The sequence below is a fragment of the Pristis pectinata genome, chromosome 10 (genome assembly GCF_009764475.1).
Source record: "Pristis pectinata isolate sPriPec2 chromosome 10, sPriPec2.1.pri, whole genome shotgun sequence".
In the NCBI taxonomy this organism is placed as follows: domain Eukaryota; kingdom Metazoa; phylum Chordata; class Chondrichthyes; order Rhinopristiformes; family Pristidae; genus Pristis; species Pristis pectinata.
In genome coordinates, this window is record NC_067414.1 from 79,274,894 (window position 1) to 79,302,155 (window position 27,262).

Sequence of the window (27,262 nt, forward strand, 5' to 3'; positions counted from 1 at the left end):
GAAAAATGTTTTTGTTTCTTTCATTACAAGACCTGGCAACATTTTTTCCCACACCTTTAAAATATGGACAAAATGAAACTAAAAGACTTCCACAATTTTTTTTCAAATGTTGCAAAGCTGGAAGAAATTGTAGCCTTGCTTTACTTTTGATTTTTTTTGAAGTGCGTATGCATCCTTAAGAGCTTCAAGATATTTATCAATGAAGAACTGCTGCAGCTACTCTCAATTACTAGCTGCAGAAGGCAGTTCACCTCACCACATCTTCTCAATGGCAATTTCTTAATTTAACTCTGGGAAGAATACATTGTTCATGTCTTATCTTTTAAAAATTTGGTGTAAGTGATCATTTGAAATACTTCATGTTTTGTGTTAAACCTAAGTTTAACTGTTTATGTCTGTTAAATTTATTTTATCTCTTTTCTCTAATATTCCTTATTGTTTTGATTGCATGGACCTGAGAGAAGCTGACTTGAGGGCTGATATTTTGTTTAAAATATGGTCCCAGATTTTCTGTTAATCAGCAAATTGCCAAACTCAATGATCTTCTGCCCTCAAACTCTTACATAGAGCCAGTATCTGGGTGAAGCTTATCATTGAAAATCTGGCTCCCATCTAATCAGTGATGGTCATGCGGTGCATTGCATATACTTCCAGCTGCTACCATTTCTTCCCATTGAAATCAATTAGCTTACTGGAATTCCACCAAGTTTAGTGAGCCTTAAGTGCAGGGAATTCTATGGTACTTATTCCAAAAACAGTTCCTTGTTCGGGCTGCTTCTCAATGTGAATGGTAATGACAGACATATTGAAACGCTGTTAGCTCATTAATTCCTCTAAACCTATTCCTTCTTTCAGTTTAATCCCAAGTAAGCTGTACCTTAGTTTTTGAGTTCCTTGTTCGGGCTGCTTCTCAATGTGAATGGTAATGACAGACATATTGAAACGCTGTTAGCTCATTAATTCCTCTAAACCTATTCCTTCTTTCAGTTTAATCCCAAGTAAGCTGTACCTTAGTTTTTGAGTTCCTTGTTCGGGCTGCTTCTCAATGTGAATGGTAATGACAGACATATTGAAACGCTGTTAGCTCATTAATTCCTCTAAGCCTATTCCTTCTTTCAGTTTAATCCCAAGTAAGCTGTACCTTAGTTTTTGAGAGAAAAGGGGATAAAAGGGAGAGAGCTAAGAAGGAGCGGGATCAAGGGAGGTAGGGGGAAACTAAGTGAGGCAGTTAGGAGACTAAGTGAGACTAAGGAGTCCAAGGGAGGGGAACTAAAGGAGCAAGAGGAGGTGGGGGATTGTGATGATGGAAACAAACCAAGCTCATGTTGCTGTGTCAATGTGTCTGTTTTGAGATTGTCTCCATGGAAGTATGTGCTTTAAGTTGTACAACAGAGCCTGATCTCCAGATATCTTTGGATCTCTTCGCCATTAGACAAAATCTGTGTGGTAGCTGGTGTAGGACAGCCATCCCACATTAAAAGGATTCATGCTCAGACATTTTGCACTCCTCAAAACTGGAGTGCAAGTTAATCCTGATCCCAAGGGATCACCTAAGAAGAAGATTTATCCTATGAAAGAATTTCATTCACCCAGATAAATTACTCCGCCTGCATCTCTACCATATCATTATTTTTAGTACTCCTGCTGAAAAAGGATGTTTAATGGATTTACCTATCTACAGAGAGCCTCTTATTATAGCACAGAACATATTGTGCATGAGTAGGACTTGGGTAATATATTAAAAGTGGTACCTCTGCAAGTGGATATGCACTTTGTTTTGATGCAAGCTTAAAAGAAAAAGTGGGCTGTGTCTGATCAGCACACCAAAGTGACCAGTATTTTTCAGTCTCTAACTCTTTGTCCAAATGAAGCCAATTTGATTTACATTGGTATCGAAAAGCATAAGAAATAGAATCCTTACACCATTCAGTGAGATCGTGACTGATATTTTACCATAGCATTATAATCCTGCAATAATCCCATACCTCTCAATTCCCTTATTAAACAAAACGTCAATTAATCTTTACTTTGATTTGCACTCAGCAACTGTATCTCTACAACCCTATTGGGTAGAGCATTCCAAAGATTCATTCCCATCTTGGTGGAGAAATATTATCTCATAGAGTCACACAGCATGGAAACAGACCATTTAGTCCACCACATCCATGCTGACCATGGGCACCCTTCCGTACTAATCCCATATCCCAACACTTGACCCTCCTCTGTGTAAACAATTGATGTGCTCATCTAGAGACTTCTTAAGTGCTATCAGCAACCCTACTTTCACCAATCACCCAGGCAGTGCATTCCAGGTGTTCATCATTCTCTGGGTAAAAAGTTTCCCCTCATATCCCCTCTGAATTCCTTTCCCCTTATCCTAAATCTATGTCCTCCAGTTTTATCTACCTCTGATATGGAGAAAATTTTCCTGCAGTCTACCCTATCTATACCCTTCATAGTTTTAAATGCCTCAATTATGTCGCCTCTTAAACACCTTCGCTCTTGGTAGAACAGGCCTAGCTTCTCTGGTTTCTCCCCTGAGTAGCTGACTCTGTACCTTCTCGACCTTCCAACCAGTGAAATAACATCCCTACATCTATCCTGTCAAGCCCTGTAAGAACTTCGTCTATTTCAGCATAATCACCTTTCATTATTCTAAATTAAAGGAACTATGGTTCCAGTCTGCTTAAATGAGGAAGGTAAAGTACGAACCAGGACAGATTAGAAATGATGTGTAGTCAGAAGAACAGACAACAACTTTGGAAAATACTTTATTAATGCTATTACTAATTAATTGCTGCATCCTGCTCCCAGCTGCAGTGTATAAAACGAGTTTCTTTTTCCTTGGGTGGAACTATTCATCCTTTGAAGTACGGCTTAAGGTTGATGACTGTACATTTCTAGTCAGGCTCTTACTTCTATGTGCTGGAATCCTACACAATGCTATTCAGCACTTCAAAGCCTGCAAAAGTCATCCTCATACACTTAATTAGTTAGTGAATGAAAAGACTGAGAAAAACATTGGCTCTTACAAATAATTAAAAGCATGAATAATAGTAACATTAATAGTTCACCCTATCTAATATACAAGAGCTGAATGGAGTTCAAAATTTCGCAAGTCACAAGCTGGAGATTTAAGAAAAAATTCCTTTCATTTTTCTCCTATAGTTTATATATAGTTCTGAACACCGGATGAAATCCAGGATGTTGCCTGGATTGGAGGACTTTAGTTTTGGGGAGAGATCAGATGGGCTTGTTTTCCCTGGAGTGAAGGAGGGTGACCTAATAGAAGTATATAAGATTATTGTAAGGCATCACTTAGATTGTCAAAACCTTCATTGCATGTTAAGGATATTAAAAACAAGAGGCTATAGGCTTAAGGTGAGAAAAGAGTTTTAAAGGGAATCTGAGGCTAAGTTTTTGTTTTACACAGAGTGTTTGATATTTGGAATGTGCTGTCAGAAGAATTGGTCGAATCAGTTGTAATTACCACTTTTAACAGCCATTTAGACAGACACTTAAATAGGCAAGGCATAGAAGGAAACAACCCTAATTCAGGCAAATGGGATTAGTGGAGATGACTGGAATGTTGGCATGGATATGGCCCCTTTCTGTGCTGTATAACTCCATAACCATGACACGGTTTCCATTTCACAACGGAAGAACATATCTATAATGCTATTGGTCTGCAATGTATTATCTGACTGGTTTTCTAAAACTTTCAGTTACTTCCCAAGTAAAGGAAATGTTCACTTGGTTGAAATTGGATTGTATGTTATTGGTGTACTAACAGTTCCGTGTGAATTCCTTCTGCACATTTTATTAGTGATGTCGATCCCTTTATTGTAACAAAAAATATAAAGAAGTCTTTGTACACTGATATCACTCAGAGTAAATTTGTATCTCAAATTCTACAATCATACCTCAAGCTTCCTTTTGTATCTTCAAAGTGCTTACATTTTTCATTCATTCATGAGATATGGCATTGCCCTAACTTAATTACCCCTCGGAAAGTGGTGGTAACCACCTTCTTGAAACTCTATAGATTGTCAGTGAAGGTACACCCTCAAAGCAATTAGAGATGCTTTTAAGCTAGCAGTGATGAAGCAAAAGCAATATATTTCCAAATCTAGATGGGTCGTTTAAGGAAATGGATAGGGACTTAACCAAATGGACTGTTTTGTAAGAGGAGATTGCACAGTTTCTTAAACATTTGGAGCTACATTCATCCAGAGAAGTAGACCGATTTCTTCACTTTCCTGACTTGATGGAGGAAAAGCTTTAGGAAGTCAGCAAGCTACTCAGTGCAGGATACCCAATCTCTGTTCTGCTCTTATAACCCCATTATTGATATAGCTGGTTCGGTTAAGTATCTGATAAATAGTAACCACCCCCCCCCCCCCCCCCCCACCAACACTCTATCATGTTCCTGACTCACTGCCTCTCAATTAGAATTGGAATCGGTTTATTATTGTCAATTATAGTAAGGTACAGTGGAAAAACTTGTCTTGCATACTGTTCATACAGATCAATTCACTACACAGTGCATTGAGGTAGCACAAGGTAAAACAATACAGAATGCAGAGTAAAGCGTCACAGCTACAGAGAAAGCGCAGTACAGGTAGACAATAAGATGCAAGGTCATAACGAGGTGGATTGTGAGGTCAAGAGTCCATCTTATCGTACTAAGAAACCATTCAATAATCTTATTACAGCAGGATAGAAGCTGTCCTTGAGCCTGGTGGTATGTGTTTTCAGGCTTTTGTATCTTCTGCCTGATGGGAGAGGGGAGAAGAGAGAATGTCTGGGGTGGGTGGGGTCTTTGATTATGCTGGCTGCTTTACCGAGGCAGTGTGAAGTGTAGATGGAGGAGAGGCTAGTTTCCGTGATGTACTGAGCTGTGCAGTTTCTTGCAGTCCCGGCCAGAGCCTTTGCTATCGTATTTGTTTCTACCACCTTTGCTGGCAGCCCATTCCAGGCATCTACCCTCTCTGTTTAAAAAAAACTTGACTTTTAAATATCCTTTAAACATGTCCCCTCTCAGCTTAAAGCTATGCCCTCTCGCATTTGACATTTCCACCCTGGAAAAAAGACCCAGACTATACACCCTACCTGTGCCTCTCATAATTTTATTTCCTTCTATCAGCTCGCCCCTTAGCCTCCAACTCTCCAGAGAAAACAATCAAAGTTTTTTATAACCCCTACTTTTAGCTATTACTCCCTAATGCAGGCAATATCCCGGTGAACCCCAAAGTCTTCACATTGTTCCTGTAATGTGGCGACCACATCCGCACACAATACTCCAAATATGGCCTAACCAAAATTTTACACAGCTCCAACATGACTTCTCGATTTTTATACTCAATGCCCCGACCAATGAAGGCAAGCACACTGTACACTTTCTTTTCCACCCTATCTATTTGTGTTCTCACTTTCAGAGAGCTATAGGCTTGCACCCCAAAGTCCCTTTGCACACCATTTAGTGCCTCACCCAGTTCCTCTGCCTCCAGGCATTGATGCCCTCCCTTGTCCTTGAGTAGTCCTACCCTCTCCCTAGTTACCCTCTTGTTTGAAATGTATGGATAAATGCCTTGGTATTCTCTTTAATCGTACTTGGCAAGGATAATTTCTTGGCCTTTTTTTAACCCTCCTTATTTCCTGTTTAAGTTCTCTCCTGCTTCCTTTAGATTCCTCAAAGGCCCTGTCCAATTTCAGCTTCCTAATCCTTACATATTTTCTTTTTTCTTCTCTTTTTGACTAAATTTGCATCAAGTCTCATCGTCCAAGATTCCTGAATTTTGCCATCCAGGAATATGTTGGTCCTGAATTCTGACCAGCTGGCCTTTAAGTGCCTCCTACATATCAGATGTGGACTTACTCAATAAAGCTGCTCCCAATCTACTGTCCCTAGCTCCTGCCTAAAACTGTTGTAATTAGCCTATCTTCAGTTTAGCACTTTCTCCTGAGGTCTAGTCTTATCCTTATTCATAATTCCTTATTCACACTGGGACCTCTGCTGTTTGTGATGTATATAAATGACCTGGATACATACATGGGTGCGTCAGTAAGTTTGCAGATGATACGAAGATTGGTGGTGTTGTGCATAGTGTAGAAGACTGCCAAAGGATACAGTGGGATATAGATCAGTTGCAGATAAGGGTGGAGAAATGGTGTTTAACCTGGCCAAATGTGAAGTGTGGCACGTTAGGAGATCAATGTAAATGGACAATTCACTGTTAATGGCAAGACCCTCAACAGTGCTGATGTGCAGAGGGATCTTGGGGTCCAAGTCCATAGCTCCCTGAAAGTGGCCACAGAGGTTGATAGGGTGGTAAAGAAGACATACGGCACGCTTGCCTGTATTAGCCGAGGAGTTGAGTTCAAGAATTGGGAAGTCATGTTGCAGCTTTATAAAACACTAGTTAGCCACATCCGGAGTATTGCATTCAATTCTGGTCACCCTATTATAGGAAGGATATGGAGGCTTTGGAGAGGTTGCAGAAGAGGTGTACCAGGATGCTGCCTGGATTACAGAACATGTGCTATAAGGAGAGGTTAGACAAACTTATGTTGATTTCTCTGGAGCGGTGGAGGCTGAGGGGAGATCTGATAGAGGTTTTTAAGATTATGAGAGGCATAGATAGACAGCCGGTATCTTTTTTCCCAGGATTGAAATATCTAATACCAGAGGGTATACATTTAAGGTGAGAGAAGGTAAGTTCAAAGGAGATGCGCAGGATAAGTTTTTTTTACACAGAGAGCGGTGGGTGCCTGGAATGCGCTGCCAGGTGGGGTGGTGGAGGCAAATATGAAAGAGGCACTCAAGAGGCTCTTAGATAGGCACATGAATGTGCAGGAAATGGAGGGATATGGGCATTCATAATCAGAATCAGGTTTATCATCACTGACATATGTTGTGAAATTTGTTGTTTGTAAAGATTTGTATAAAGGTATAAAAATTACTATAAATGACAAAAATAAATAAATAATACAAAAGCGGAATAACAAGGTAGACCATGGACTGTTCAGAAATCTGATGGCGGAGGGGAAGAAGCTGTTCCTGAAACATTGAGTGTGGGTCTTCAGGCTCCTGTACCTCCTCCACGAAGTTTAGTAATGTTAAGAGGGCATGTCCCGGGTGGTGAGAGTCCTTAAAGATGGATGCCATCCTCTTGAGGCAGCACCTCTTGCAGCTGTCCTCGATGGCAGGGTGGGTTGTGCCCGTAATGGAGCTGGCTGAGTCTACAACCCTCTGTAGCCTTTTTCTATCCTGCACATTGGAGCCTCCAGATCAGGCAAAGATGCAAACAGTCAGAATGCCCTCCACCGTATATCTGTAGAAATTTGAAAGAATCTTTAGTGACATACCAAATCTCCTTAAACTCCTAATGAAGTAGAGCCACTGGTGTGCCTTTTTCATGATTGCATCAATGTGTTGGGCCCAAGATAGATCCTCTGAGATGTTGATGCCCAGGAACTTGAAGCTGAAGTGTAGGCAGCCATTGGAGGGCTGTAGCCTCTCATGAGAAAGTGACAGCAGCACCTGATCAGTGGCACCACGACGAGTTCTGTCGTACAGTAGAGTAGGTCAAAGTCGAAGCAAGCAATAGTGAGAAGAGATTCTTTAGTCAGGGGCACAGAAAGGCATTTCTGTGGCCACGGGCAAGACTCCAGGATGGTGTGTTGTGCGTTTGATCACTAATTTAATTAGTTCGGCCTGTTTCTGTCCTGTACTGTTCTATGTTCTGATTCTGCCCCATCTAAGCCTCTGGCACTGAGTCCCTGGGGAAATTAAAGTCACCCACTAAACTACCCTGTTTTTACTTGTTCCATAGTCTGCCTACATATGTCTTCCTCTATCACCCACTGGTGATTAAGTATCTATAGCACTAACGCCATCATAGTGATTGCATCTTTCTTGTTCCTGAACTCTACCAATGTTGCCTCACCCACACATTTAACTGTACTATCTCCTATTTCTTGCCTTGTCAGCATGTGGTACAGGGAGTAGTCCTGAGATTTACAACCCTAGAGGTCCTGCTTTTTAACTTTCTGCCTAACTCCTTACATTCTCTTTGCAGGACCTCATCTTTCTTCTTGCCTATGTCATTAGTACCAGTATGGACCATGACATGCGGGTGCTCACAATCCCCTTTCAGAATGTCCTGTGCCTGCTTAGAAACATTCTTGACCTTGGCACCAGGGAGGCAACACACCGTCTTGGAGTCTTGCCCGTGGCCACAGAAATGCCTTTCCGTGCCTCTGACTAAAGAATCTCTTCTCACTATTGCTTACTTCGACTTTGACCTACTCTACTGTACGACAGAACCCGTTGTGGTGCCACTGATCAGGTGCTGCTGTCACTTTCTCATGAGAGGCTACAGCCCTCCAATGGCATCCAAGACTTTATGCTTGTTTGAGAGGGGGCAGTCACAGGAAAAATCTGCACTACCTGCCTCTCCCTCCTGGCAGTCACCCATCTATCTGTCGGAACTTTTAATGTGACCAGCTCCCTGAAACTCTCTGCCTCCTGTATGCTCCTCAGTGGGTCCAACAGCTGCTCCAACCAATCCATGCTGTCTGAGAGGAGTTGCACTTCCTGCAGACATAGCCATCAGTGGTGCTTAAACACATTTCACAGGAAGAGCATACCACTCCACTGACTACAATCACTGCCCCTGTTAATAACCGATGGAAACAAGAAAAGGAAAAAGAAAATTCTTACCATTAGCCGCACATGTTCACCAAAACCTGGCATCCACAAAAACTCGCACACAGCTCAAGAGAAAGTTTTCTCAGTGTGAAGGTTGGCCTTCGATTCCATGGAGACTCATCTGTACTTTCATATAAGTCATGGACAGATGCATCTGGTAGATTGGAAAGCATTAGATCTAGTAAACAGATGGGATATTTCTCACTATTAGAGATAAACAGAGAGTGTGTCAACATGCTTAAATAAAGTTAAAAATTGAAGAAAACCTGATATTTGCCAAATAACAGCAGCCTTCCTGGAAAAAAGAGTGAACTAACAAAGTGAAGCATCTTCAGCCAAGTTATTGTCCTTCCTCAGCCATAATCTCTGATGTGTCAGTGGTGCACACTGCTAACAATATATGCCTATTTCCTGATACCTACAAATCAAAAGGAGTTAGCAAAATTGCTCTGCATCTGTTATTCTGCTCGACCATATGATGGCAGAGTATATTCTGTGAATTTTCTAAAACTGGTCAGCTCATGTAAATGTATTTATATTAGTTTTCTGTCTCACAGAAAATCCATGGGAAAAACCTTTAACTGTGACAGCCATACATTCGTTTGAGGGACAAGCACCAGGTGATCTGAGCTTCAATGCAGGTGATAAAATTACAGTGACATCCAAAACTAATTCTCGTTTTGACTGGTGGGAAGGACAACTCCAAGGAAATGTTGGCATTTTTCCAGCCAACTATACAACTGCATCTCGAGAATATTAGTAGATACCTTCAGAATTGAAGAATGTCGCTCTTTGTGTTCTTGAAGGATTTATAATAATAACCATATTTTAAGAACAAATATGGTTCTTAAACAGATATCACAATAGATATAGGACCATTATGCAAAGTTGTAATATTTTGATATGTTTATAAACCCAAAGTGCTGAGATCAAGAGCGTTATTTATACAACAGAAATGCCAAGAATAAATTTATCACCATTGATATCTTCATTGATTTATTAAGAATTTTGTAACTAATATTAATACTGTGACAATTTTCTAATAATTCTATGAATGGCATTCACAAGAGAAAGGTACATGCCATTTTAAATGTAAAATTATATTCTGTTTAGAAGACATCTTCTATTGGAGTATATACAAAGTTTAAATTCCATAATGTCTATTCAAGAAAAAATATTCTGGAGTTGGTTGTCAATTGTCATTCAAAAAAAAATTAAATGAAGTTTCAACCAAAGGTTTAGATGTAGAAATAATCACACCAATTTTGCAGCATATGAATCTGTAATATTTGTGGTTTTGAAATTCTGTCTTTAAAATACACAATGCAAGTGTGTTGGGTGATTGTAAAGAGTATAAAGCAGAATCTAGATATTAAAAATACTAATAAATAGAACTTTATAATGCAATAAAATGAGATCTTAAAGATCATTAATGATGGCACATGATCTATAAGTGTGACCTTTGTATAAGATGTTTAATATACCTCAGTTTACAAACACATTCATCACAAGTAGGCTATGGGTGAAGTTCTAGTAAATGGGATTACTAGAGATTGGTACTTGTTAGATGGCATGGACATAATCAGTAAAAGAGTCTTTTTAGTGCTATATAAGTCTGGCAAATTGCTATATCATATTTCTAACTTCATACAATACATAATATACAACCATTGGACACCTAAAAAATTCAGAACGAACCGGGCAACTACTACTGTTAAATGTCATTTAAAACAGCTGATTCAAATACCCTGACATTTACTGATTCCAAAAGAGAATCAGCACAGCTAATGTCCACCATTGTCAAATTCTGTATGATTTGGTAAGTGGTCATATCAGGCATTCCAATGACCTGTGATAAGGTTCAGTGGGGATAGTTAAAACACACCTCTAACATTCAAGATCTTGAACATTTTTGGGGGGGAGATCTGTGCATTACTGACAGCTAAATTAAAGCATTTATTACCCTTCCCTAATTGTCCTTAAATTGAGGAGCGTTATGCCATTTGAGAGGGTAGACTGGAGTCAAATGTAGGCCAGATTGGATAAGGATGGCAGATTTCCTCCACTAAAGGATATTAGTGAACCTGATGAATCCAGTTGTTTTGTGATCATTATTATTAATGACTGCATCATAATTCTAGATTATTAACTGAAATTCTACATCTGCATTGGAGCATTTGAACTCTAGGTTTGGGACTATATGTCCAAATTTCTAGATGACTAGTCTGGTAATTTAGCCACAGTAACTGGATCAACTGGATATTATTCAGAGGTGTTAACGCTACAAAACTCTGTTCCCCCTTACCTTGGTCAACTAACTTAGGTTAGGTAAATGACCACACAAATCCTAATTAATTCAAACTAGCAACTTTACTGTATCAAAGTTATTATATCAAATGTAAATATCCATGTAAGTTATGTTGACCCCGGGTCAAGAATTCCTAAATGCTATCATTCCTTTTGGACCAGTACTCACCCAAACTACCACTCTCACTTACAACACCAGAATAGGGGATCTCCCTTTAGCCAAACGATTGATCCTCCTTCTCCCTGCCCCCGGCATGGGGGTCTTCCTCACTCATTAGTCTCCTGAGTTCTCACTGCTTTACCTCTGAAAACTTCCATTATTATTCATTTTCTTTATCAGTTCTGCACTATTATTCTGTTGGTTCTGATTTATCGGGTTGACCTTTCATTGGCTCTGGCCCAAGTCTACAGGTGACATTACCTCGTTGCTCTTCTCCCAAATAAGGATATGTCTCTAATGTCATTCCTTTGCACTTTGCTGAATCAGGCCATTTCACACCAATTGTAGCCAGTTCAAGTCATACACTGAGCTCAGGTTATTTCAGTTCACAGACACAGACTATTCTTCTTATAAGCCCATGTTGATTCTTCCACCCTATCAAAGAGCATCCCGCAAATAACTTCTTATTTGGAAATGATCTCTGATTAGCAGATTATCGGTAGGGCCTTAGTTATGTCCACTTTCAATTTCTTCAATGCAGAAAACGACAGCCTGCTTCCACCACCTGGCGAGAACTAAGACATTTGTTTTGTCTACTCGTCCACTGTCCTTGACTTGTTCCAGCTAGTTGTTCCGCAGATTTTTAATTTCTTCAGGACAACATCTCCCCCCTTTTGGATCCACAGAAAATTCTGGGGATCATATTAATTTAGATAGGTTTGCGTGAATATAAGTCCAAAAGGAACACCAGCCTTCAGGAGTACATGAACTAATGTTGGTATAATAATAATAAAAAATTAGTAAAGTATTATTAATGCAACATGCAGATATGGAAAGAAATTATGTTTAAAATGACAACTGACAATGATGGTTATTTAATACAATGTGAATTCTGAAAGTTCCCATTGTAGTCATTGACCTCATGGTGGTCAATATTTATGAAACAGGGTAACAAGCAGATGCATTCTTCCACATAATGAAAACTTCATTGTACAAAACAAATTGTAATTAGTATTGCAGCAGTGTTAAATCAAAATGGTTACAAAAGTACAAAAGACATATGGAGGAAAATTATAAAGTTGTAAAGTACACACAATAATTTGTATGTGTGTACTTTATATACTGAGTATACACATATACTCAGTATATACACATAATTTAATAACATACCAACCCAACTTGTCAGGAGCAATCTGGACTCGATATACTGGTGGACTGACTCTGTCAATAATGTCACCTGACCCTACAAATCTCAGAGATGTAAAAGGGCCTGGCTGATGTACAGTGATCATAACCTTCTGTCCTATTTCCAACTCCCGAGGTTTTGTTTGCACATCAAAATAAGCCTTACTCTGCTGTTTCTCTCATCCCATGGTATGAGCTGCAACATAATGGACTTCCTTAATGGTGTTGATCAATAGTTGTACCCATTTGTCCTTTAAAATGCCATCCTACTTGGGCTCAAGACAAATCCAGCCTGACCAAGAATTCTACCCCTCTCATTTTTCTTTCGGTCATTAGCTTAAAAGGTGTAAATTTATTAGAGGAAGCCACAGTGTTACGAATTACAATAAGGGCATATGGTGAGACAGTGACCTATGTGGTCCTGTGCTATTTGATCATTTTAGTTAACCGGCTTTAGACTCCTATTCATCTGGTCAACATTTCCACTGGATTGGGGTCGATAAGGGATGTGGAACCTCTGTTTCACCCTAAACAGTTTCATCAGATCTTGCATCACCTGTGTGGTGAAATGAGAGCCTTGATCTGATTCTGGACGCCTTGGTAATTCCCAAAGGGTAATAGATTAGATTGTCAGCGAGCATGGTTGTACTATTCACTCTTTTAACCACGACATTATGACCCTGTAATAGCAATGTCCAGCGAGCTGCTCAATTTTGACTGACTGTCCAATCCTTAATGTGCCCACCCAGCAAAAGCTGAATTGGGGTATGCTCTGTTAAAATGGCTAGTGTATTAAGTCCTACAATATAAGCAAAATGGTTAACTGCCCAAAAGACCACTAACATGTTGTTCACATGTTGTATATCCTGGTACTACTGGACTAAGCATTCGAGATGCATACGTCACTGGCTCAAGTTAACCATGTGTCTCCTGCAGTAACAGATGAAATTACATTACTAGTGGTAGCGACCTCCAAAGAAAATGGCTCGGAAGGTTTAGGGGCCTTAAGAGCAGGTGCTACTGCCAGACTAGTTTTAAGATCTGAAACTGCCTTAGTATGTTCTGGTTTCCATTCTTACTGAGCGCCTTTCTTCAAGAGTTCCATAAGTGGGGACACCTTACTGGCAAAGCCATCTATATAGTCCCTACAATACTCTACCAAACCCAGAAATGACCTCAGCCCTCTCACATCGGTGGGTGGGGTAGGTTTGCCACTACATCCACATGTTGTTTATCAATTTCTCATCTCCCAGGGGTTATGACTACTCCCAAGTAACTGACCCACTATTTCATGATTTGAACCTTTTTTGGGGTCAACTTCTAAACCCAACCTCTGTAACAGTTTCAGTAGCTCTTTCAACAATTGTTAGTGCTCCTCCTGGGTCTCTGTCTGTAACAGCAGATCATCTACATATTGAATTAGGCACTGGGGAGCTGAAAAAGCTTTCAGCCTATTTGCCAACCATTGATGGAAAATGGAGGGTGAATTATGAAACCCTTGCAGTAAAACCATCCATGTGTACTGTTGACCCTTACAAGCGAAAGCAAACTTGTATTGACACTCCTTTTCCAGAGAAACAGACCAAAATCCATTACTTATGTTCAGTACAATGAACCACTTCATTACAGTATTTTGCTTAATCTTGGTTTCGGGACTCATGGCTACAGTTGAGGCAGTTAAAGAAGTAACTGTATTCAGTTCCCGACAGTCTATGGTGAGTCTCCAACTTCCATCAGGTTTCTGGACTGGCCATATTGGTTAATTCTTCATAGATGCTATTTTTCACAGAACTCCCTGTGCTAACAAGCTCTGAATAATTCTCTCTACATCTGCCTCTGCCTGTTTTGAAAATCTGTATTGCCTCTAGGATTTCAGATCAGGGTTGCACATACACCTCTCATTACATCCTGCCACAGTCATGTTTATGCTTAGCAAAACTCATAAGTCCTCTGGCCCGTAAGTCCTCTGCCTTCACCCACATCCCTCCAACCGTACATATCCTCTCTTTGTATTGTCCTACAAGAATGTCTTTTGGCACACACTCCATCTCATACAATTAATTGGATCAAAACCAAGCCTGCTTTCTTAATGAAGTTACTTCCCAAAATATGTTCTTGAGCATCTGGCAAGTCGATTAGCACAACTGAGTGGGACATGCTCAGTTGCCCTAACTGTATGTTCAGCAGTGTGGTTAACTCCCCTACTTGTGAATGTCCAGTAAATCCAGTTAAAAGGATAGTATCTTGTATTTCTCAATCTGTTGCTTTAAATGTGGATGTGTTTCGAGTGGTTTGAGACCCTCTTGCATCCCAAAGAAATTTTGTAGGGCAGCCTCCGATCCTACCTTCTACAAGGGTTATATCTGTACTATCCCACCTTGCAGTGCACACCCACATAACCGAGGCCTGACACCATCATTGTGAACCAGGAGCCCCTGTGGGTGACTCCAGTACAGTCATGGTGTCTCCTCTGCACCCTGGACATCACATTGCGGATAACATGGTGGACCTTCCAGGTGCAATGGAGCTGTTGTTAAACTCTGACCATTCCGAACCTGTCTGGGTTGCGGGCAGTCTCTCAAAAAATGGCCTTCACATCCTCAATTAAAACATTTCCATGTATTAGAGGGGAAATATAGGCATTCTGACCTAGCCCTCAACAACCTAGCACGCACTAAGGGGTTGCACTGCCGAGTATGATGGCGGCATACCTCGATAAGTACCCCATCTCCCTCATTCTGCCACTGCACACCTTGTTCTCTTAAAGGGGCCACTCTAGATCCTTGTTTTCCTTTCTCCCTTGCTTCCTTCTCCCATACTTGTATCATTCTTCTAAGGACCCATGCTGCTGTGTGTGTAGGATCTGTAGGATCAAACACGTCACACACTTTCTTAGCTTCATCAGTACTGTGGGACACCAGGGTCCTAAGCCAGTTACTGCTCTGTTACCATAGAACCATAGAACAATACAGCACAATACAGGCCCTTCAGCCCACCATGTTGTGCTGACCTTCAAACCACTCCTAAGACTATCTAACCCCTTCCTCCCACATATCCCTCTATCTTAAATTCCTCCATATGCTTATCGAACAATCTCTTGAACTTGACCAATGTATCAGCCTCCACCACCACCCCAGGCAGCCCATTCCATACACCAACCACTCTCTGGGTGAAAAACCTCCCTCTGACATCTCCCTTGAATTTACCACCCATAACCTAAAAGCCATATCCTCTTGTTTTGAACATTGGGAAAGAGGCGCTGGCTGTCCACTCTATCTCTATCTATTCCTCTTAATATCTTGTATACCTCTATCATGTCTCCCCTCATCCTCCTTCTCTCCAATGAGTAAAGCCCTACCTCCTTTAGTCTCTCCTCATAATCCATACTCTCTAATCCAGGCAGCATCCTGGTAAATCTCCTCTGCACCCTTTCCAACGCCTCCACATCCTTCCTATAATAAGGCAACCAGAACTGGACACAGTGTGGCCTAACCAGAATTTTGTAAAGCTGCATCATTACTTTGCGGCTCTTAAGCTCGATCCCACAACTTATGAAAGCTAACATCCCATAAGCTTTCTTAACTACCCTATCCACCTGTGAGGCAACTTTCAGTGATCTCTGAATATGAACCCCCAGATCCCTCTGCTCCTCTACACTACCCAGAATCCTGCCATTTACCTTGTACTCCGCCTTGGAGTTTGTCCTTCCAAAGTGTACCACCTCACACTTCTCCGGATTGAACTCCATCTGCCACTTCTCAGCCCAGCTCTGCATCCTATCAATATCCCTCTGTAAGCTTCGACAGCCCTCCACCGCACCACCGATCTTTGTGTCATCAACAAACTTGCTAACCCACCCTTCCACCCCCTCATCTAAGTCATTAATAAATATCACAAAAAGTAGAGATCCCAGAACCAATCCCTGTGGGACACCACTAGTCACAGCCCTCCAATCTGAATGCATTCCCTCCACCACAACCCTCTGCTTTCTACGGGCAAGCCAATTCTGAATCCACACAGCCAAGCCTCCCTGGATCCCTTGGCCTCTGACCTTCTGAAGAAGGCTACGATGCGGAACCTTGTCAAACGCCTTACTAAAATCCATGTAGACCACATCCACTACACTACCCTCATCAATCTTCCTGGTCACCTCCTCAAAGAACCCTATCAGGTTAGTGAGACAAGATCTTTCCTTCACAAATCCATGCTAGCTATCCCTAATCAGTCCATGATTCTCTACATGCTCATAGATCCTATCTCTAAGAATCCTTTCCAACAGCTTGCCCACCACAGACGTAAGGCTCACTGGTCTGTAATTCCCTGGACTATCCCTACTACCTTTTTTGAATATGGGGACAACATTTGCCACCCTCCAATCCTCCGGTACCATCCCCATGGACAACGAGGACTCAAAGATCCTAGCCAACAGTTCAGCAATCTCCTCCCTCGCCGCACGAATATTCCATCAGGCCCCGGGGACTTATCTGTCCTAATATTTTCTAACAGCTCCAACACATCCTCTCTCTTGATATCTACATACTCTAGAACATTACCCTTACCAACACTGTCCTCAGCGTCATCAAGACCCCTCTCCTTGTTGGATACTGAAGAGAAGTATTCATTGAGAACCTCACCCACTTCCACAGCTCCAGGCACATCTTCCCACCTTCGTCTTTAATCAGACCTACATTTACCTAGCCATCCTTCTGCTCTCTTCACCGTACGAGTTTAAAAGCCTTGGGATTCTTCCTTAACCCTACTTGCCAAAGCCTTTTCATGTCCCCTTCTCATTCTCCTCAGCCCCTTCTTAGTTCCCTCCTTGCTACTCTATATTCCTCACGAGCCCTGTCTGATTCCTTGCTGCTTACACCTTATGTATGCCGCCCTTCTTCTTCCTAACTAGTTGTTCCACCTCCCTTGTCACCTTGCATTCACCCTGCCATTCCTCCTCTGCCTCACTGGGACAAATTTATCCCTAACATCCTGCAAGAGATCCTGAACATCGACCACATCTCTATAGTACATTTCCCATCAAAAATGTCACCCCAATTACACTCTCAAGTTCTCACCATATAGCCCCATAATTGCCTTTCCCCCAATTAGATATCTTCCTGTCCTCTTTGCTCCTATCCTTGTCCATGACACTGCTAAAGGTTATGGAGCAGTGGTCGCTGTTCCCTCCCAAATACTCACCCACCGATAGATCTGTCACCTGACCTGGTTCATTACCTAAAACTAGATCTTAATATGGCATTCCCTCTAGTCGGCCTGTCAACATACTGTGATAGGGATCCGTCCTGTACACACTTAAACAAACTCTGCCCCATCTAAACCTTTGGCACTAAGCAGGTGCCAATCAATATTTGGGAAGTTGAAGTCTCCCACTATAATAACCCTGTTATTTCACATCTTTCCAAAAATTTGCCTCCCAATCTGCTCCTCAGTATTCCTCCTGCTACCAGGGGGCCTATAGAATACTCCCAGTAGAGTAACTGCTTCTTTCTTGTTCCTAACTTCCACCCATACTGACTCTAGAGAGGATCCTTCTACATTATCCACCCTTTCTGCTGCTGTAATAGTGTCCCTGATCAGTATCGCCACCCCTCCTCCTCTTCTTCCCCCCCCATCCCTTTTAAAACACTGAAAACCAGGAATATTCAATATCCATTCCTGCCCTGATGTCAGCCATGTATCTGTGATAGCCACAATATTGTAGTCCCATGTACTTATCCAAGCTCTCAGTTCATCTCCCTTATTCCTGATGCTTCTTGCATTTAAGTAAATGCACTTTAGCCCATCCGCCTTACTACTTCTATAGCCTGTACTCTGCTCCTCCTTCCCTCAAAGCCTCTCTACCTGTTTAGATCTGACTTTCCCCCATCCCCTTCTTCCTCTGACCTACTCCTCCGGTTCCCATCCCCCTGGCAAACTGGTTTAAACCCTCCCGAACCACCCTCGCAAACCTGGCTGCAAGGATATTGGCCCCCTTCAGATTCGGGTGTAACCCGTCCTCTCTGTACAGGTCCCACATTCCCCAGAAGAGATCCCAATGATCCAAAGATCTAAAACCCTCCCTCCTGCACCAACTTCTCAGCCACACATTTATTTGCCATCTCCTCCTGTTCCTACCTTCACTATCGCGTGGCACTGGAAGCAATCCCGAGATCACTACCCTTGAGATCCTGTTCTTCAGCCTTCTGCTAGCTCCCTAAACTCACTTTTCAGGACCTCAGTCAGGAATTTGACTGTTGTCGAGTCAAATTCCGTCTATATATATAAGACCACAAACACTTGAGGAAACCAGCCACAATTTTTGTTGCAAATGTAGAGGGCTGCTCCCCCTTTTTGCTGTCTACACTTATACAGAGTCACCACCGGGTCACCCTGATTAATCCCTGCAACTTTTAATATAGCCTCTTGTAAATCACCCAGAGTCCCCCGTCTTTGTGCCAGTTTCTTCTGCACAGCTGAATGCAGCAGTGAAGTTAGACATGGAAGGGTTAACTTTCACTCCTCCCCTTCATCCAGACCATTTGTTACCCTGTGCTGCTGAATGTGGTGAAAAAGTTCTCTAGGATTGTCCTCTAGTCCACCCTTTGCCATATTTGCAGCTATAGCTCTTAATTGGGCCACATCAAAAGAAGTTACTGTGTTGCAACTTGGCTCCCTGGCTCCAATGTCTCTTGGGCTGTCTTCATTATCACAAGCACCATTGGAGCCGGGGGGTCTGAAGGCTCTACCTCATCAGAGGGAGGCAGGCTATAACCCCAATCATCCTCGCAATTGCAGTGCATCACCTCATTCGCCAAATCACTCCAATCTACATCATCATCATCGTTAGTCCTCGCTCCTAATGCACATGTCGCTCTTCTCTGAGCTGAGAGTTGACCCTGCAGCCTCTCTGTCTGTTTTAAACACTTGCTGTGATTAGCGCTGCTTCTCCTCTTACCTCGTGCCGAGTTCCGCACTACATTCATAGCAGTCCGTAAATCCTGACACTGACTTTTCCATTTCTCTGCTTCCATATTTGCCTTTTTACACTCTTCACTTTTTTCATTCTGTCTTGTCACACGTTCACATTGAGCCTGAAATTGACTCGTGTGTATTAGATACACCTGCCCCTGCTCCCACAGCATTTTATTTCCTTTTCTCTCTCTACTGCCAACTCTTTCCCGTGTTTCTCTAACTCGTCCCTGTGCTCGCATTTTCTTAGTATATAACTGTATAAGTAATTTCCCATTTTGATAACCCAACCTATGTGGTGGTTCGACTCGAAACACTGTCTCAAATCCTCTTCCTTCAAGCCCACCCAGGGACACTAAATATGTTGACCATTGCCTTGGTCAACTAACTTAAGTTAGGTAAATGACCACACAAATCTTAATTAATTCAAACTAGCAACTTTACTGTATCAATGTTATTATATCAAATGCAAATATTCATGTAAGTTAGGAGAAACAAAGGAATGCAGATGTTGGAATCTAGATGGAAAGCGCTATGTTGCCGGAAGAACTCAGCAGGCCAGGCAGCATCCATGGAGAAAAGCAGGCGTCTGCTTTTCTCCACGGATGCTGCCTGGCCTGCTGAGTTCCTCCAGCATCGTAGTGTTTTCCATCCATGTAAGTTATGATGACCCCGGGTCAACAATTCTGAAATGCTATCGTTCCTTTTGGACCAGTACTCACCCAAACTACAACTCTCACAACACCAAAGTAGAAGATCTCCCATTGGCCAAACGATTGATCCTCCTTCTCTCTGCCCCTGGCATGGGGGTCTTCCTCTCTCATTAGTCTCTTGAGTTCTCGCTCATTAGTCTCCTAGTTCTTGCTGCTGTACCTCTGGAAGCCTTCATTATTGTTAATTTTCTTTATCAGTTCTGCACTGTTATTCTGTTGGTTCTGATTTATCGGGTTGACCTGTGTCCACCTTTCATCGGTTCTGGCCCAAGTCAACAGGTGACATTACCTCGTTGCTCTTATCCTCCAGTGTCATTCCTTTGCACTTTACTGAATCAGGCCATTTCACATCAATTGTAGCCAGTTCAAGTCATACACTGAGCTCAGGTTATTTCAGTTCACAGACACAGACTATTCTTCTTATAAGCCCACGTTGATTCTTCCGCCTTATCAAAGAGCATCCCACAAATAACTTCTTATTTGGAAATGATCTCTGATTAGCAGATTATCGGTAGGGCCTTAGTTATGTCCACTTTCAATTTCTTCAATCCAGTAAGAGATAATTCAGAAAATGACAGTCTCCACTTCATCCACCACCTGCAGAGAAGACATCTGTTTTGTCTATTCGTCCACTGTCCTTGACTTGTTCCAGCTAGCTGTTCCGCTGGCCCAATTCTCACCATTTTAAACAGAGTGGATTGGAAATGTAATCCTCACCAAAAACATGCACTAAAATGGCACTGATTGGAGGATCTGCACAACTTGTCCTGTTTCTAATTGCTTGCAATTTTCACGTGCACAACTTCTGTGGCGCCAATGGTAAATTTTTTCATGATGAGACACACAGTAATTTTATGAGTCCAGCATTAATAAACATTATGCCCATACCTCTAAAGGCAGAATGCAACCACTGCTGGAAGTCCTGGTGGAATCTGGGGTGAATGAAAAATGATCAACAAGCATGAGAGCAGATGCTCTCACTTCACCAACACAATCCTTGAATTCCTGATGGAAGACATAGACCACAGGAAAGCTGTCCTGCCTATTTGAGAGCTGCAAAACCAATAAGCTCTAAGTTGAAGAGGCAGTGGGAGGAGGTTAACAGGGAGGTGAACTTGAGAAGTGATTCTCCTGTGTGCTAATTACAGCACAAGAAAATGTTTCATGATTTCACATGTATCAAGGTCAACAAACATGTCACATATATTTTTGTGTGCATTTGAATTCCCAATCCATTCTATCTGATGGTTGGAAATTGAGCCTTTCCTTGTAACTTTGGTGAGCAGAAGTGACTTCATCAAAGCCTATCAAATGCATGCATTTGATAGGCTTTGGTGAAGTCAGTTCTGGTGAAGACATTGCTGCATGTACAATCATTAACAATTGCAATTGGAATTGGAATTGGTTTATTATTGTCACTTGCACCAAGGTACAGTGAAAAACTTGTCTTGCATACCGTTCATACAGATCGATTCATTACACAGTGTATTGAGGTTGTACAAGGTAAAACAATACAGAATGCAGAGTAAAGTGTCACAGCTACAGAGAAAGCGCAGTACAGGTAGACAATAAGATGCAAGGTCATAACGAGGTAGACTGTGCAGTCAACAGTCCATCTTATCGTACTAGGGAACCATTCAATAGTCTTATCACAGCAGGATAGAAGCTGTCCTTCAGCTTGCTTTCAGGCTTTTGTATCTTCTGCCTGATGGGAGAGGGGAGAAGAGAGAATGTGGGTCGGGTCTTTGGTTATGCTGGCTGCTTTACCGAGGCAGCGAGAAGTGGAGACAGAGTCTACGGAGGGGAGGCTGATTTCTGTGGTGTGCTGGGCTGCGTCCACAACTCTCTGCAGTTTGTTGCGGTCCCAGGCAGAGCAATTGCCATATCAAGCATCCAGATAAGATACTTTCTATTGTGCATCGGTAAAAGTTGGTGAGTGTCAAAGGGGACATGCCAAATTTCTTTAGCCTCCTGAGGAAGTAGAGGTGCTGGTGAGATTTCTTGGCCATGGCGTCTACGTGGTTGGACCAGGACCGGCTATTGGTGATGTTCACTCCTAGGAATTTGAAGCTCTCAACCCTCTCGACCTCAGCACCGTTGATGTTGACAGGAACATGTGTACAATCCCCCTTCCTGAAGTCAATGACCAGTTCTTTTGTTTTGCTGACATTGAGGGAAAGGTTGTTATGACATTATGTCACTAAGCTCTCTATCTCCTTCCTGTACTCTGATTCATCGTTATTTGAGATACGGCCCACTGCGGTCGTATCATCTGCAAACTTGTGGATGGAGTTAGAGCAGAATCTGGCTACGCAGTCATGAGTGTATAGGGAGTAGAGTAGGGGGCTGAGGACGCAGCCTTGTGGGGCAACAATGTTGACAATAATCATGCTGGAGATGTTGCTGCCTATCCTCATTGACTGCAGTCTGTTGGTCAGGAAGTCAAGGATCCAGTTGCAGAGGGAGGTGTTGAGTCCCAGGTCTTGGACTTTGGTGATGAGTTTGCTTGGAATAATAGTATTGAAGGGAGAGCTGTGGTCAATAAACAATAGTCTAACTTAGGTATCTTTACTGTCCAAATGCTCCAGAGATGAGCGTAGGACCAGGGAGATGGCGTCTGTTTCGGCGGTAGGAAAATTGCAGTGGGTCAAGTTTGTCTGGGAGGCTGGAGTTGACGCGTGCCATGACCAGCCTCTCGAAGCACTTCATGATGGTGGATGTCAGAGCCACTGGGCAGTAGTCATTAAGGCACATTACCTTATTTTTCTTAGGTACCGGGATGATAGTGGTCTTCTTAAAGCAGGTGGGAACCTGAGATTGAAGCAAGGAGAGGTTAAAAATGTCTGCAAATACCCCCGCCAGCTGATCTGCACAGGATCTGAGGACACAACCAGTGACACCATCCAGGCCAGATACTTTCTGCTGGTTCACTCTTTGGAAGACAGATCTTATGTCCTCAATGGTGACCATGGGTTGAGGTGCATTGGAGGCTGTCGGGGTGGATGTTGACATACCAATCCCCTCCTTCAAGACATGCATAGAATGCGTTAAGCTCATCAGGAAGGGATGCACTGTTGTCAACTTCATACTTATATCACTCCCTCACTCGGTCTCTCACATCTACGCATGTGAGCAGGCATTTATTGACAAACCCACAGACGTATCTGGCAACACACATGCACATCCACGCATAAATATGTATATGCAAACTAACATTCATGCATACATACGTGCAAGCATGGAAGAGCACGAGCGCAGACATACATGCACAAACATGCACATGCACAAATGCAGAAGCATGCATATGCACATGATTGAGCACATGCTCACACATGTATGCGTACACATATACGTACACACAAGTGCGCACACTAATGCACATGCAAATGCACAAACAAGCACATGCATGTTCATACACTTGGCCACATCAAGGAGAGAATACCAGCAATTGTAGTCTCAGCTGCCACAGGGTAGGTAATCAGTGGGGGAACAGAGATCATTTAATATGACAATACGTTTGTATCTAACCCTCCTCACATCCCACTCCCACCTCTTTTGACTTATACCAAACAGATGATCTTAATATGCCCCTCATACTTCTCTCCTCATTCAGAGCATAACCTCATAACATTTTCATTTAAGGGGCCTAAGGAATATCATCTGGCTAACAGCCCTTGCAAATGACTCATCAAAGAAGAATACGCCATGTCACTGCCTATAACCCAGCCGACAGCTCAGATCCTGTCATTTCCTGTACAGAAGAGAGTGGTTTAAAAGCAAGCCCTGTTGATGAAAATTAATTAAATCTGCAGATTTTATTAGCCCACTACTTAGCTTAGCCCTTAGCGTGCTCAGCCCACTGCTCTACTCTCTTTACACTCATGACTGTATGGCTAGGCACAGTCCAAATGCCATCTATAAATTCGCCAATGACACTACTGTTGTTGGCAGAATCTCAGATGGCGATGAGGAGACTACAGGACTGAGATAGATCAGCTGGTTGAGTGGTGTTGCAACAACAAACTCACACTCAATGTCAGCAAGACCAAGGAATTGATTGTGGACTTCAGGAAGGGGAATTCAGGAGAATGCACAGCAGTTTACATTGAGGGGTCAGCAGTGGAAAGGGTGAGCAGTTTCAAGTTCCTGGGTGTCAACATCTCACAGGATCTATCCTGGGCTCAACAGATTGATGCAATCATGAAGAAGGCACGCCAGCAACTTGTGTAAAAGTTGGAGTCACAAGACACTGCAGATTTTGGAAATCTGGAGCAACACAAGTGGTGCTGGAGGAACTCAGCAGATCAGGCAGCACCTATGGAGGGAAATGGACAGTCAGTGTTTCGGTTTGAGACCCTTCCTCTGGACTGGAAAGAAATGGGGAGATAGCCAGTATAAAAGGGGTGAGGGAAGGGGTGGAGCAAGTGCTGGGAGGTGATAGGTGGATCCAGGTGAGGTGGAGTGATAGGCATGTGATGGAGGGAGGAGAGTGGGAAGCTGAGAGATGATAGATGGAAGTGACAAAGGGCTGAAGAAGATGGAATCTGATAGGAGAGGACAGTGGACCACGGAATAAAGGGAAAGTGGTGGGGGGAGAACCGGTGGGAGGAATGTGTGGGTGATGGGCAGAGAGAGAGGGTGGGAAGGGGGGAAAGGGACAGAGGGGGTACGGTTACCGGAAGTTTGAGAATTCTATATCCATGCCGCCAGGTTGAAGACTACCAAGGCAGAATATTGGCTGCTGTCCCTCTAAGTTACGTCTAGCCTCAACCTGGCAGTGGAGGAGGCCACGGACAGACATGTCAGTCTGGGAATGGTAAGTGGAATTAAAATGGCTGCCCACCAGGAGATCCTGGCTGGTACAGCGGATGGAGCAAAGGTGCTGGATGAAGCAGTCCCCCAACCTGCATTGGATCTCACCGATGTAGAGGAGGCCGCCCCGGGAGCATTGGAGGTAATAAATAACACCGATGGATTCACATGTGAAGGACTGTCTCACCTAGAAGACCTGTCTAGGGCCCCGAATGGTGGTGAGGGAGGAGGTGTAGAGGCAGATGTAACACTTAGCCTGGTTGCAGGGCTAAGTGCCTGAAAGGGGATCAGTTGGGAGTAATTAGCAGACAAGGGAGTCAGAGACAGAGTGATCTCTGTGGAAAGTGGAGAGGGAGAGGGAAGATGTGCCTGAAGGTGGGATCCCGTTGGAGATGGCAGAAGTCACAGAGTGTTATGTTGTAGCCTTAGGGATAGGACTTACTCGTATTTGGATAAGCATGAACTTATTAGGGGCAGTCAATATTGTTTTGTGTGGGGGAGGTCGTGTCTTACGAACTTGATTGTTTTTTTGAGACGATGACAAAAATGATTGATGAGGTTAAGACAATGGACATTCAACAAAGTCCCTCGTGGTAGGCTGATCCCCAGAAGATTAAAGCAACTAGGATCCACAGTGACTTTATAGATTGGATTCAAAATTGGTTTGCCCATAAAGAGACAGAGGGTAGTTGTGGAAGGGTGTTATTCTGCCTGGAGGTCCGTGATCAGTGATGTTCTACAGTGATCAGTGCTGGGACCTCTGTTGTTTGTGATATGTATAAAATGAAGATTAGGTAGACCGATTGGTAAGTTTGCAGATGACACAAAACTTGGCTAAGTTTTGGACTGTGAGGAAGTCACTGACTGCGTTTAAGAAATGTCTAGACGAACCCTTGAATCACCTAGGCGTTGAGGGCTATGAGCAAACTGCTGGAAGATGTATGCCCACAGGTTGGTGTGGATGTGATGGGTCAAATGGCCTATTTCCATACTGTATGACACTATTACTCTATGAATAGTACCTCTGTCCTAAAAGCTCTGTCAGTGGAATATTGCCACAACAGTAGCCTGGCCTGGCCAATATTTAACATCAACCAACATCTCTACAGCAGATTACCTGGTCATTATTTATGTTGTACATTGACTGACATCTTCCCTGTATCCCTTGGGTACAAAGTGCACAATTGAATGTTTTGATATTTGCTATAATTTACTAAATGATGATCCACCTCACATTAAACAAGTGAGTTATTTGATTGAGTTTCTAGGCCCGTTCCTCGAACATGTACACAGGCCTTCCTCCAGGGACAAGGATGGAAAGAAATGGAGGAGAACACAATGTATCCCTGGACAGAAGCATTGCACCTACTGCAATACCAGTAAAAACTTTGTATAAAATTATTGGCCCTTCAAAGAAATCAATTGCAATCTTTATTCAGAAAACAACTTCACTGTGAATAGAAACCCCAAAGACTACAGCTACCTAGATATCAGGTTTAGTTTTTGATGTGTTCGCCCCAGAGATCTGCACAACTCAATTTCACATTGAAATAAACTTACTATTGATGAAGACATTCAGGACAGTTTCAAGATTTATTTTAAACTATTTATAACCAAATTTAACTTGCAAAAGTATTTGAAGGAATTCCTAAACTTGGAAAGACATTACATTGTCCCAACATTAAAAGAAACTTCACCTCTCACAATTGTTTTCTGTTAAATTTCTATAACTAACATTTCTTTTGATGTCTGTAATGGAGGAAAGTCTGACTTGTAGTGGTTGCTACCGCAGAATGAACACAAGACACTAGTCGTAGAGTTTCAGAACAGAACTGGTTTATTTTCCCGCCTTGCGTGGGCCTTTTAAGAGAACCTGTTCCCACCCACTCAAAACGGCAATGACGTATACGCCATGTCATCAAACCTTTCCCACGCGCGGGTTCTCCCTGTCGCTCGGGGAAGACTAAGGCCCACTGCCAGCTTGGGCCTCACCGCTTCAACAACGCGTGACCCGACTGCCGAGCTGGTTCGCTTGCTCGGACAGTGAGTCACTACACAACCCCCCCCAGAACCGGCGATACGGTCCCCAAGGTCCACGGGCTGTGTTAGCCGCTGCTTAGGAGGTCGGCCTCTGCATCACAGTGCTGGAACCTCGACCGGTTGTTGTAGATCTAAATGGGCCAGTTTGAGGCGGGCCGTCGTGAAGACCTGCTCCTTGCCCCCAATGTCCAAAATAAAGGTGGACCCATTATTCCTGATGACTCGGAACGGCCCCTCATATGGTCGTTGCAACGGTGCCCGAGGTGTGCCCCTGTGAACAAAAACAAACCTACAGTCTCATGGTCCTTTGGGCTTACAGGACGGGGCTTGACTGTGCCGCGAAGTGGGAATCGAGGCCAAGTTGCTGAG

The 27,262-nt window shown here is 42.8% G+C and overlaps 1 protein-coding gene across 2 annotated transcripts in view; it reads left to right on the top strand.

Annotated features, from left to right (window-relative positions):
* Positions 1-10,131, top strand: part of sh3yl1 (SH3 and SYLF domain containing 1) — a 188,826-nt gene extending 178,695 nt beyond the window's left edge. For both annotated transcript variants that reach the window (XM_052025149.1, XM_052025148.1), the window contains one exon: positions 9,271-10,131. In XM_052025149.1, coding sequence (XP_051881109.1) covers positions 9,271-9,473 — 203 coding nt within the window. In that variant the 3' untranslated portion in view covers positions 9,474-10,131. The remainder of the gene's footprint in view (positions 1-9,270) is intronic.
* Positions 10,132-27,262: the final 17,131 nt, after the last annotated feature.